This window comes from Contarinia nasturtii, unplaced genomic scaffold (assembly GCF_009176525.2).
Source record: "Contarinia nasturtii isolate CC-2019 unplaced genomic scaffold, AAFC_CNas_1.1 Cnas_scaffold_1037, whole genome shotgun sequence".
In the NCBI taxonomy this organism is placed as follows: domain Eukaryota; kingdom Metazoa; phylum Arthropoda; class Insecta; order Diptera; family Cecidomyiidae; genus Contarinia; species Contarinia nasturtii.
In genome coordinates, this window is record NW_022198383.1 from 9,088,758 (window position 1) to 9,101,585 (window position 12,828).

Consider the following 12,828-nt stretch of genomic DNA (forward strand, 5'->3'; position numbering starts at 1 on the left):
TCAACAATAAAAGAAAGCGCGAAAAGAGTTTAGCGACTGATTAAAGTCTTACATGGCGCCGGATTTAAAGTAGTCTGATTATTTAGAAAAGACACATTTTTTAAGTGAATGATTCAATTCAATTCCAACATTTTTTTAGTTACTTACCGTTTCATTGAATCTTAAGTGAAAGAAACGCATCTGAAATACATTGAAAGCAAAATAAAAGTCGCAACAATTTTGTATTATTCGGACCAATTTTATTAGACGCTGTTTCATTTGTGAATTTCCTTAGGTAAAATGTCTTTTTTGTATTTTTGAGACTCAACGGTTGCAAATACATAATAGCATTGTAGCGGTAAATCGTGTGTGTGTGGTAGATGTTCATTTTAAAATATTGTGTGTTTCCAGTTTTTATTTTATTATTATTTTCAGCTCTTTAACTCTAGGAATCGTGATAACAGTTAGTTATGTATAATGTTGTGATTATTTGTAAGATTTTTTTTTCATCATTTTTAGTTTATTATTACCGACACATGATTTATTCCATTAAATTGGCATTTCATTGATAGAATTTGTTTATTTGGTATTTTTGTTTTTAAATAGCATAATGCTGCTGGTGTATACATGTAGTGATAAAACTTGATTGAATGTGTCATTTTCGTGTATGCTCCATGCATCGTGACATCGACCGAATTGTATGTGTGACAACGATCAGAGCCAAATTTTAAAGTTAAAAACTTTTACATTACATTCTATTTTTAGCGAATAAATAAAGAAAATGAGGAAAAATGAAAACGAATTTGAATGAAGGATAACATAATACAACAACGACTAGGAATGTTTAGCTCAAACTAAAGAAAATCGATTTCCTTTTTTTTATTTTATCATTTTTTTATCACCGATTATTTGTTTCAGATACATGACGCCAATCGACCACTTAAACAAAAAACAATGTGTGTGTGAAAATTTTTATTTACAAAAATGAAACTAGTTTTTGACGCACCTTCTTGGATACTTGGTTTTTTTCTTTCTTTATATATAAAAATGTGTCCAAACATTCATCAATTTTAAATTTAGTTAACACTTTATGTTCTGACACTGAATTTATATACCGCATTTATGAGAGTGTTTGTCAGCGTAAACAACTGACATTTTCTTACAGCCTAACATCTTGACAATAATATATGACAATTTTTCTTCTTCTTTTATTCATATACAGACTATCTGTATTACAAAGCAAGGAGTTTGAATTCATTTGTTCAACCATTTGATTGAATGACAAGTCCATGCTTGAATACAGATTAGAACATAAAATGAGAGACAAATGTTTCTTTCTGGATTTCTTGGTCATTCGTGGTAATACAAGAAAGATCGTAAATTTTCATATCAACGGCCAATGACTGCAGAGAAGGTCGTTATTCTCTGTGGAAATTGTCAAGATCCCCACTCAATGGCGTTTTCTTTTAAACTCTTTTAAAGAGAGCCAAATACAAAGTTTCCCATTCTCACGTACAAAAAATGCGAAAAATCGTTGACTTTTTCTGGTTTTTCTCCGGTTCTAATCCGAAAAAACCCCAACAACAAAACATTGTTTGCTCATTCAAAAATTACTATGCCATTGTTTGCTCATTAATTACTTATCATTTAAATACGAATATTGCACATAAAATTCTCTATGATTATTTTTGTGTAGTCCAAAAATGTCTAGTTCCTACTAGATCTAGATGCTTGTCATGTCACATTCTCTCTCTCTATCTGCATTTAAGCTTAAAATGTAGAGAATAAGTTAGCTGTTTGTGTGTTTTTTTTTGTTCATTTTGGTAACATGTTACGTCAATAGATTAATAATTAATATTAGATTTAAATATCGAGAATAGCCTGCATTGTGTTCATTATACATAAAATCTAAGTTCATTTAATGCATAAAATATATATAGAGAGTGAATGTTTTTTAGTGTGAATGCTTGGAGTGTAGTGTTTTTTGCCTATTGTTTTACGTGGTAAAGTAGAAATATTTTACTATTTATATTTAGACGCACTGAAATGAAACGAGAAAAAAGAACAACATTTATTAGATTTTCCTTGGATTGACTAGTGTTTTTCCTACATTAAAGCAATTTAATTAAAGTACTTCAGCTTTTCAATTTCGATGGTCCCAAAACTGATAGCCATCGTTTTTAGAACTCGTTTTTTTGTTTTGTTTTATTTAATTCGCCGTATCCGTAGTATTAACCTTAATTTTTGCAGATTTGTTTTCAACAATATTTTTTTTTCTATCTCGTACACATTTTGTTGACTAATTTGCACATTTTGATTAAAATGCCGTATATGCTAATTTATTAAGTGCTTCAGTAGCCGCATCGTCATTAAACTCCGTTGGGTTTTTGTTCGAAAATTGTTAAAATCAACATGAGATAGAAGCTGAATCAACATTATAGTGTTGGAACACGGAACGGTGTACAAAACATGGGTGCAACAATAAAAACAGGAATCGAATGCATCGTCAGTGATGGAGTCTCTTCCGTAGAGGCAAAAAAAATAGTTGAACGAAAAATCAATATTTGGTGAAAAAGAAAAAAACCCCGAAGTGTAGTGAATTAAGTTGAAGTGCTCCGTTTGCCGGCATGTAATTCCATTTATTACAATGAATGCCAACTCGATTTCAATGTTATGAAGAGGCAAAAGAGTGAGAAAAAAAAGCGAGCGAGAAGAAATGACAGGCGAAAGAAAAACAAAAACTTTGATGCAGTACAATGTTGCTGCAGTCGGACGAATGTAAAGTGTGTTCGTTGGAAAACTACTAATTTTCATCATAATTTTCCTCGATTTATTTACGCTATTTCTTCAAGCAGAAAAATGGATCGACGCCCGGTGTTAGTGCACACTAATAATATACATTTTAAGCAATGCAAATATTTAGATTTATCAAAAGCTGTACTTTGTGCACAAACAAAACGAAAAAAAAGAGCTTGTTCTCACAACTCAATTGGATGGGACAAACTCCAAAGGTAAATTATATTTAATTGAAAAAAAAGAAGAGCGGAAAGAAGGACAAGAGACTTTCGAAACGAGAAAGTGAATTTGCGTCGCTAACATTTTAAAATCGGATTTAAAGTTTAGCTTAAACAAATTATACTAAATCAATTTGGCAGAGAAATGTCGCAGCATCGCTGAACAACAATCGCAATTATAATGGAATCTAATTGCAATTTCAATTTAATTGGAGTTTAGAATCAATCGAATGTTCTCTCAATTCAATCGAATTTTATCGTGGCCGATCAGACACACAGTCGAAAACAAAACAAGAAACGGAACGAAAGAGATATGGCTAAGAAATGTGTTTAATCGAAAGAATGATGCAGATGACAACAACAATATAAAACGTAAGGTTTCTGGGCGTAGCCATATCCCATGATTTATGTATGGCACGTCGATTATGTGCCTGTGTATGCCGTGCAACTTGCTTTTCTCAAAGCTCTCTCTCTCCCTCTCTCTCTCCATGTCTCTCTCCTTATTCCTTTCTCGTTTCGTTTCATAGTTTACTCAAGTTGTATATAAACAGCGGCGTTCAGCTGCTATGCACTTTCCAATGATAGCCAACCAAAATGTGTCGTGTACACTGCGCAGAATGCATCCGGGCTGCATAATATCAACACACAGACACAACTACCAATACATTGAAATCAACACTCGCCAGAGAAGAAAAAAACGCAACGAGACCAAAACGAACGAGAGAAGAAAAAACGACGACGAACTTCAATGTTTTTAAATAAAGCGTTGAGATTTTCAACTTGAGAAACAGACCGAATGGCGGAGAGCATTGCTTGGCAATACCAACAATACATATAGAGAAGAAATTGCATTGCTGCATGCGATTGCGAACAACAGTACTTCGTCGTTTATATTTCTTTCTGTGTGTGCAAAGCGATTTATGTGTGAATGTGTACAGAATTAATTGCACCCAAATATTCTTGGCCAAGAGAAAATGAGGCACACTCTCCGCTGGTGTTTGTTGTGTAAACGCTTTTGGAAAATATTACACTACATTTATTTAAGCTGCCATTGCGGAGCACTCACATTTTTCACAAAGCGCATTTACAACATTGTAAAATACCGGAGCCTACACCACATTTTGAATAGCTATCACCAACAACAGTGGCAGTAACGACATCACAGTTACGGTAAAAACCATAAATAAGTTACAAAATATGGTATTTATACATGTACATTGAGCCATGAACAATGTAACTTTTGCACGTTAATTTTAAGCAGAAAATATATCGTGAGAACGCTCATTACTTGCTACAAGATGTCACGCAAAACTTCCTTTAGATTATTTTCATACGCAATATAATATATTGTACATTCATTCATGGCCAACCACCAATGTCCACTACGATCGCAAATTAAAAAAAAATGGAAATCACTTTAAAGTAAATTGCTGTTCGAAACATTGCGACCAGTTTCAAATTAATCCGATTACACACTTTCATTGTGCCAAAATGAATGAGCTGGATTTAGTTTTTTGTTTTCTTCCACTCTTTATATGCGCCACAACTTTTCACTCTTCAGTTGGTTGCACTTTCGTAATTAATTTTGATGAAGCAAAAAAAAAAGAGAACCCAATTGCACCTATCATAAGGGAACTTTTCAATCAGACATGAAAAAACAACACCACATGTCCAACTAAATACGGAATCATGAAAATCACCGCTTCACGGTGTATCACCATATAAAAAAAGGTTGAAAGCTAGAACGAAAAAAAAAAAATCAGAAAAATGCTTTTCCAACGATGCTAATTTAATCCATAAAATAAACTTTTTCAATAAAATTATTTCCGCATCCATCTAGTTTTCGAAGTAAAAATTTGATGGAAATATACTATCGCTTCAAATGCGCACTATAGAGAAATTAAGCTTCGGATGCAATAAATAGAGTTAAGCAAATTGATATTGGGCTACTTTTCGTCGAGATGTATCCTTCTGCGTTTCGCATAGATTTTTCTATACTAATTTGAACCATCTAATATGTTTGTGTATATCTAGAGATTTCCTTCATTTGATTTTATTGAAAATCTATTTTTTTCTCGATGCTCAATCTTTTTCTAATTTCGAGTTTGTGAACTTATCTATTTGTCGAAAAATGGTGTGTAAAAAAAGCATTAGCTTACCCGTTCGTTATGATTCAATTGAAATTCTATGGCGTTGATGTTGGATTTGAGTCGAAGCATTTGCAGTTCAACTTGAGCCTTTTCTCGTTGCAAATCGGTCACATCTGTTGCACTCGATGAAAAGTTTTCGCCATTCGTTGAGCTTCCATTTTTATGATCAACATCCATATCTAAGGCAGAAAATATAACAAATTTAGAGCACATCGATTAAATAAATGAGTGAAACTTCGATCAAAATGTTTATCAATGATTTTGTGAAACTTTTCTCCACAAAACACAAGCATTTTTCGCATACAAAACGGAAATCGACACGGAAAAAAGTTTGATTGAATTATGCTCACCTACCAGTTAATCGATTCGCCGATGCCAAAAGTGAGCTGCTGCTGTCATCATATTTTGTTCGTTTTATTCCCTGTGCTAAAGGACAACCAGATAATGAACGATGTGTCAAGTATGTTCCATTTATGTGTCCAGTTCCATCACAACCTGGTTGGAATTGAACACAAATTCATGCATTTCTAACAAACACCCAAAAAACGAAACAAAACGAAATAAAAAAAAACTCCCACCAAACAACGAAAAAAATGAATGACAAACGAAAGATGAAAAAGTAAGGGTATACACGCACACGCACATTTTGGCCACTTACCTACTGTTGGGCAATTAATGCCGTCAATTTTAATTGCTGAAGTCGATGTGCTTGAAGTTTGAGAAGATAGCGACACACTTGATGACGGAACTAACGATGTTAAAGGTAGTGATGACATGTAGCTATGGCTATTACTTGTCGAATTATTCGAACCGTTAACATTATTGTTATTATTGTTGAGACTATTTGGATTGGAGCTGACGAGCAACGATGATCCATTGCCACCATTGCCAACTGTCATGTGACGCTGTTTTTCAACCACACTCTCCATTTCCAGAGCACGTAACTTATTTCGATTCGCGATGGGGCACCCACTTGCACTGAATTAAACGAACGAACGAAAAAAACAGATCCAATGAATTTATTTACACGCTTCGTTTCAATTATCCAAAGAGTGAAAAAACAATTTATAATATATTTCCAAAAAGGATAAATTTATACAAAAAAAAAGAAAGAAACGGGAAACATGACACATACGGTCATTTTTAATATATGTAAAATAAAATGCGGAAAATATCAACGGGACAATATGTGCGGTGAACCCTCTTTAGTATCCTTTGTTTTCGCTTATGACTTCATTACACTTTTTTTTGTATCTTGTGAGGTAGAACCGGTAAAATGGACCAAATATGCTACTCGTTCGCGTCTAGACTAAAAAACTCACTCAAGCCAAGCATTAACAGACCGAAATCAGTCATCGCAAGAAGAATGGCTTTTTAACTTAACAAATAAACAGGGACAAAATGGTCAAGAGTTAGATTGAAAAGACACGGAAAAAATAGCATTATCGAAACAAATGTCGTCGTTTAACGTCACACATCCGTTTAAATTCACACATTCACACACAAAAAAAAAATCACATGACGCCCTTTTTTACGCTTAATTTTCAACAAATTCTCACTCACAATTTTTTATTGTCTATTCGACAATTTTGTAGATAATATTTTTTTTTATTCGAAATTCAAACGCATATGTTTCACTTCTTGGGAAAGAGAAAATAAAAAACAAATTTCCGTTGGACAGAAAAACCAGAAGGATTATTAAAAATATAGAGAGAAAATTGCGCTTCAACAATAAAATTGGAGTATGTATTTTAAATATCATTTGCGAATGGCACTAAGTGAATCTTATTTGTTTGCTCAACGCCAAAATGAGGTTCGCCCCAAACGTTTTTTTTTGGCTTGCAAGTTTGACCGTCGGTTTATGATACCCACAATTGTTGTGTGTGTGTGGATGAGCCTGTGCACACATTTTTCAATGAAAATATTAAATTTGAATTGACCCTTGACCAAATCCATATTAAGCAAATACTCATCTTATTAAGAAATCGTTATTAAAAATTATCCGCTTGTGCACCGAAGATAAAAAAAAAAAACATAACGAAATAAACTCAAATAAAAGTATTCGCAACGAGAATGAGATATAGAATAAAAGGGGAGAGATTTTGTATGTACACTTTTTTTGTGCTTCACTCACCTTCTGTGTGATAGAAATTTGCCAGTCGAATGACCAGAGCCGTCGCATCCTGGAATTGGGCATCTGCAGAAATGTTCACACACAAAAAAAAAACAAAGAATTTTAAGAGAATGAACTTTTTGTTTGTTCTCAGTGTTTTTGGCTTTCAAATGGGCGAAATAAAGTAAAAATATAACAGAATGGGGAAAAAATATGAAAAAGTATTGAATTTCTTACCTCAATGGTTCGGAGTCTTGTCCGCTTCTTGGTTTGGTTTTTGGTTTATTCGCGCGTGGACAACCCGAAAGACTTCGATGCGATGAATAATTGCCAGTTATGTGACCAGATCCGTCGCAACCGGGCGTTGGACATTTCAATTCTTGCGGATGACTACGATCATTTTTGAATAAACTGATTAAAATTTGCAAACGATTGCATTAGTCGACACGATGGAAATGAAAAATTGCATATTATGTGCGACATAATTTTTCAGAACCGAGTGCAAAATCATCTTCAATAGAAATCGTTCAGTTACCTGTCTTTTGGAATTTTAATGTCTTGTGGTAAATGTTGTGGTGGTGGCATTCCAAATGAGTTTGGATTGTAGTCTCCGGCAACGGCCAATGGATAGTTTGTGGTTGACGGATTGATGTACGGATTCGAATAGTGATAGGCATGATTGTATCCAGCATATCCGTTTGGTGGTGGCGGTGGATATTCACTTTGTGCAGCAAACATGGCATAGCTTGAATGCGGACTGTTACCATTGAAATCTCTATAATCCATAAAATTAATTGAGCTGCCATTACTTTGGACCGTATCACGACTGAAAGATGATGAACCAAACGAGCTCACAAAATCTAAACAAATGGGCCGACTGTTGAAATCGGTTCGTTCGGTCTTCGGCGAATAGCTTGTTCCATTTGTATACTGTTGCGATTGCTTTGTACTAACGCATTGTCGACTTGTTGCTCCAGCATTCTCATTGCCATTGCTACCAAAAATTTTGACAATTTTCATCGAATTTGTTTGGATTTGCATTAAAAATGTGTCTATTTGTTTAAACTTTGTTTTATTTTTGATTTGATTTAAATTGAATTGACATTCGGTGCAATGATTCGATTTTATAAAATGAATTAGGTGAAATAGAGAGAACAACGTGCATACTACCAATATATAATATTCGATAGAGAATAATAAACGGAATGAGAAAATTGTACAAAAATGAAATGAGATTTGATTTGGTTGGCATTGAATTTTCTCAAGCGCTCAAGCTATTTCAAATGGTGAGCACACAAATATGCCACATAAATGCACAACTTCATTTATCATTTTGATCAATTGTCGAATTGGGTAGAATGGGTGAATTTGAATGACACGCACTCATTTACCAAATTGGATTGGTTGCATGCAAATGGGCACCATACATTTGCATCTGATTGGTTGGACGATGCATATCAGTGCGTCTCAATTGCCATGTGCAGTAATTCGGTTAAACTTCTATTTTGTTTGATGATTGAAAATTCAATTAGAATTGTGTAGGTGGTTTCTTTTGAAATGAAATCGAATAAAATGGCAACGGTTTGCATTGGTTGCATTTTCACTATAATTTGATTGGGTAAACTCAATAAATTGTTTTGTGCATTTATCCGGCTAGACAACAATTGATAATTTATTTATTTATCTATTTTGCATTGAATTTAATTTTCTGATCTTATGCTTTCGGTTGGTTCATCATATTTCCAATTGATATTTTAACAACAACATCAACAACAATAATAATGATAAAAAAGAACGAAAAAAAACGGTGACATTATGACATTGAGGGGAAAAATGAATGTGCTTACGTTGTTCGGCCGACGCTTAAATCAAGCGTTTGTCCTTGTGGGCTGAGCATTTGTGGGCTTGAATAATGTGGACTCGATGCAGACTGTGGTGATCGATCATATCGTTGACCATCATAATATGAGCTGCTTGTGAAACAGGTCGAACCAACGCCACTTCGCAGCGATGTAACACTCGATGTGGATAAATCAATGATCGAAGCACCTGGCGATGGTGCATCGCCACGATAACCATTCTGATGTAAATTTGCCGATGAATAACCAGCACTTACGCTACTACCACCATTACTAGTGGCCGATCCTGAAATTAAATAATCAAGCGATGCTACACTCTTCATTGTTGCATTGTTATTTCCACTCGATTGCATACCGCCAGTGCCGCCCGTGCAGCCAACGCTGCTTGCCGATGTGCTTGTCGTTGCACTGTGCTCATATAATTTAACGGGACGCGCAAAACTGTAGCCCGATTGTAAATCTTCATGTTCACTTTTGTACACTAACGGTAAACTCTGATGAACATTCAGATAGTCTTGTGTGAGCTGGGAATTCAAGTGATGATGGTGATGATGATAGGCGCTACCATAGGCCGATGTTAAGTCGCTTGTGTATGGATCGACAGCCGAACCGGCTGAAGCCGATGTTACCGTTGATGAGAGCATGTTTAATTGACGATTTTCACTTATGAGTGGCTTGAATGCCGAACTGCTGCTTGTATTATTTGCACTTGGACTTGTTGACAAACTATTCAAATTGTTTGAATTGTTGCTGCTGCTATTTGCATTAAGTAACGGAGACATTTTACCACTTACAAAACTCACTCACACTTCTTTCTCTCTCTCGGTTTCAAGCACTTGTCGTTAAATGAAAAAAACACTTCATTAAATTTCAATCGAAAATAACAACAACAAAGAAATTCCGAATATCAAATCAAAACAGGCGGAAAAATTGTTCAATACGCGAGGTCAACGATTTTATGTGTGATGCAAAAATTGTTTTATTGATTTTTGGGTGAAGCAACTTTTTCGCACAATCAGCCACACACACATATACACGATGTGTTCGACTTCTTAAACTGCCATTAAAAAACCACTAAAAACAAACTTTGTTTGTTCGTCGACGCAGAAGTAGACGAAACATTTAAGTGTTACACAATTTCTACTTTCTTCGCTCTTTCGCGACGACTTCTTAATTAATTACGATGACTTTGAAATATGCGCGCGAAAAACTGTCTCAAGTTTATTTTTTGATAAACTTTATCGTTTATGATAGACGGTGTGTGTGTGTTTTTTTTTCTTGGTTATGCTTGTTGAACTTTTCGTTCTACAAATCTATATCACCAGCAAGTGATACACATACAAATGTAATACAAGAAATCGCAGACGCCTTTGAAATGCATGCAAAACAAACGAAAAGATAAAAAAAGAATAAATTCCGAAAATTCCAAGTGAAAATTTGTCGGGTCGGTGTTCGTATGCAGAGTTTTATAACAATGTGATGAAAAGTTTTACTAAGTTAATTATCACTTGAGAGAAGTTTAATAACCTTGACATAAATCACACTAACGTACGAAAAAAAAACTTTTCCTCAAACTTTCCGTACGAATTCAAATAGTATTGCGAAATTGGTGTTTGGCGTTTTCGGGCACACTACGTTTAAAATAATTTTACGCTATGATCGTTGTTTTCACTGTTGTGTGATGTGTGCGCCAAAGTTTTCTACTTTTTCCGAAAAAAAACTTCTGGTCGTCGCTGAAAACTCGGTGTATATTTTGTTGTTGGTGGCGGTACAATTGGTGTTGTTGGTAGTTGGTAGTGCTGCTGCTGCTGCTGCTGTGTTGTACTGTGTGCTGCAGCCGTTTTCGTATAATGATGATTATTGTTAGTGGGGCACAGTACAAAACTGTGAGCACAGAGAAATTAAACTTGTCTGAAACTTTTATTGCGTATGCAGTTGCGAAAGTATACTTTGAAACTGACGACAAAGTTTTTTCGAAACATTATCCGTTGTCTTGTGTTTACGGGAAATATTGCCGAAAATGCGTGGAAATCGTTCGTTTCGCCACCACCCTTCGTATGCGATACATCGTTTTCATACACACACCAATGCAACCATCGTACGGAAAAACGAATACGACGATGCGAATTTATATGTAAACCGTTGAACACATTGGTGCGTTTGGTCGATGGAATTGACGGTGGTGGGGATATTCGAGATTGAAAAATACGCTGCAGGGGCAATTGCCACAGAACTGGAAAATACATTCAAGTTGCTGCCTTTCTTTTCAGTGTAACAAACGGCACATGCGCAACACTCCGTTTGCACAGTGGCAGGATGGCAAATCATTCCAAAAAGGATATTCCATTCCAATGTAAATTATGTGAAAATGTTGTATGGAAATACTTCTATTATCGTTATCATCATTCGAAACGTTGAATTTTTACCCGCCTTTGAGTTTGCTTGTTTTTCCACATCTTCTCGGCCGTTGTTGCTTCATCATTCTTAATCAAACGCACACACTTGCACAACATAAACAAAAGACGAAATTAAACGTTTTCGATGTTTTTTTCGTTTTGCTCTTGATTTCAACGACGCTGATTGCCTAAGAGAGAGAAGAAAAAACGTCGAAATTCTCAAGAATCGTACTAACTGTGCACGTCTCACTGTCTTACCAGCATTTTTACTTAATTTTTTTTGATAACAATTTATAAAAAAGCTTTTTTCGAAATTTTGTTTTTTCATCAATCAAACATCTGGATTATGCTGAAGACACAAGATTTCTTTGCCAAACAATTTCTCCTATGATACAATCAAGTGAATGTGGCAGTTTTAAGTGCTGACAAAATTTACAAGATTTTTTCGTGTTTTGCAAAGCATTTTTTGACTCACAACTCTTTAACGACGGATTATTTTTTGTGCAATCGCGAAAAAATCTATAATTAATTAGTGAAAGTGCATGTTTTGTGACAACATCTTTTTCTTTATTCAAAAAGAAAGTGGTTCTTGTAAAAGATTGCCTGTTCTCTTTTTAGAAAGGGTCTCTTCTTTTTTCTTTTTTTTTTGGAAAATAACACAGTTTCAAAGATAAAATAAGGCATTTACATCTGCTTCAAGGACAAAATGCTCAGAAAGTGTATTTCAAGTGTAAATTCCAACAATTAAATTGTATCGCCTGCAATATGATTAAAAAATAAACCAAAAATAAATCTCATTCTTTCCTCACGGAATTTTTTAAAATAAATTGTCTAGACGCTTGTGTTCGGAATTCGATGTTATTGCTTCTTTAAAAAATATTTCCCAAAAAACTGGTTAAAAATGAATTCATTTTTCGAATTACTTGTTTTTCAGCAAAATTCCATGTTCAATGAAGCAGTTTCCCAATTATTTCAATTCCTTGAACCTTGAACAGCAACATTAAAATGTCTGTTATGATATTGTAGCTTCGTTTTGTTCTGAAAAAGATGCAAGTCAAGATGTAGACATATCCTTTCTTGTACCGTTAAGAGTGTTGTTTCACTTTATTTGCATAAAATTCGATGAAATCAGCTCGACTAATGAAAATCATAGAGCATGCACTTTTCGTTTTGCTTATTAAAAGTTCGTATCAAAATCGATTGTGCCTGATATATTGACGAATCGCTAATAATCACCAAGTTTTCCAACATATTTGGAATAAGACACACAGAGAGAGGAGATAGAGAAAAAAAAACAATGTGTTCATTAGTACTTTT

General features: G+C 34.6%; 1 protein-coding gene across 8 annotated transcripts; it reads right to left on the minus strand.

Moving 5' to 3' along the window:
• Window positions 1-217: 217 nt before the first annotated feature.
• On the minus strand, window positions 218-11,058 carry LOC116344241 (myelin transcription factor 1-like). Of its 8 annotated transcripts, XM_031772704.1 has the most exons (9): window positions 9,471-11,058; window positions 9,104-9,401; window positions 7,792-8,250; window positions 7,494-7,667; window positions 7,278-7,340; window positions 5,787-6,121; window positions 5,498-5,638; window positions 5,153-5,322; window positions 218-2,020 (listed from the first exon to the last, which is right to left on the minus strand). In XM_031772704.1, exons 1-9 carry the CDS (start codon window positions 9,895-9,897, stop codon window positions 2,012-2,014), a joined length of 2,076 nt encoding a protein of 691 aa, XP_031628564.1. In that variant the 5' UTR covers window positions 9,898-11,058; the 3' UTR covers window positions 218-2,011. The 8 variants fall into 8 exon arrangements, with proteins under 8 accessions (XP_031628564.1, XP_031628567.1, XP_031628563.1 ...); XM_031772707.1 differs by having other exon boundaries at window positions 7,792-8,031; window positions 9,104-11,058; XM_031772703.1 differs by having other exon boundaries at window positions 7,494-7,646; window positions 9,104-11,058.
• Window positions 11,059-12,828: the final 1,770 nt, after the last annotated feature.

Coding starts and splice junctions, on each gene's coding strand:
- LOC116344241 (XM_031772701.1), bottom strand. CDS start 9,897: ATGTCTCCGTTACTTAATGCAAATAGCAGCAGCAACAATTCAAACAAT. Junction 7,668..7,791: donor ATTAAAATTCCAAAAGACAG/GTAACTGAACGA, acceptor AATTTTAATCAG/TTTATTCAAAAATGATCGTA. Junction 5,639..5,786: donor AGTAGGTAAGTGGCCAAAAT/GTGCGTGTGCGT, acceptor AATTCCAACCAG/GTTGTGATGGAACTGGACAC.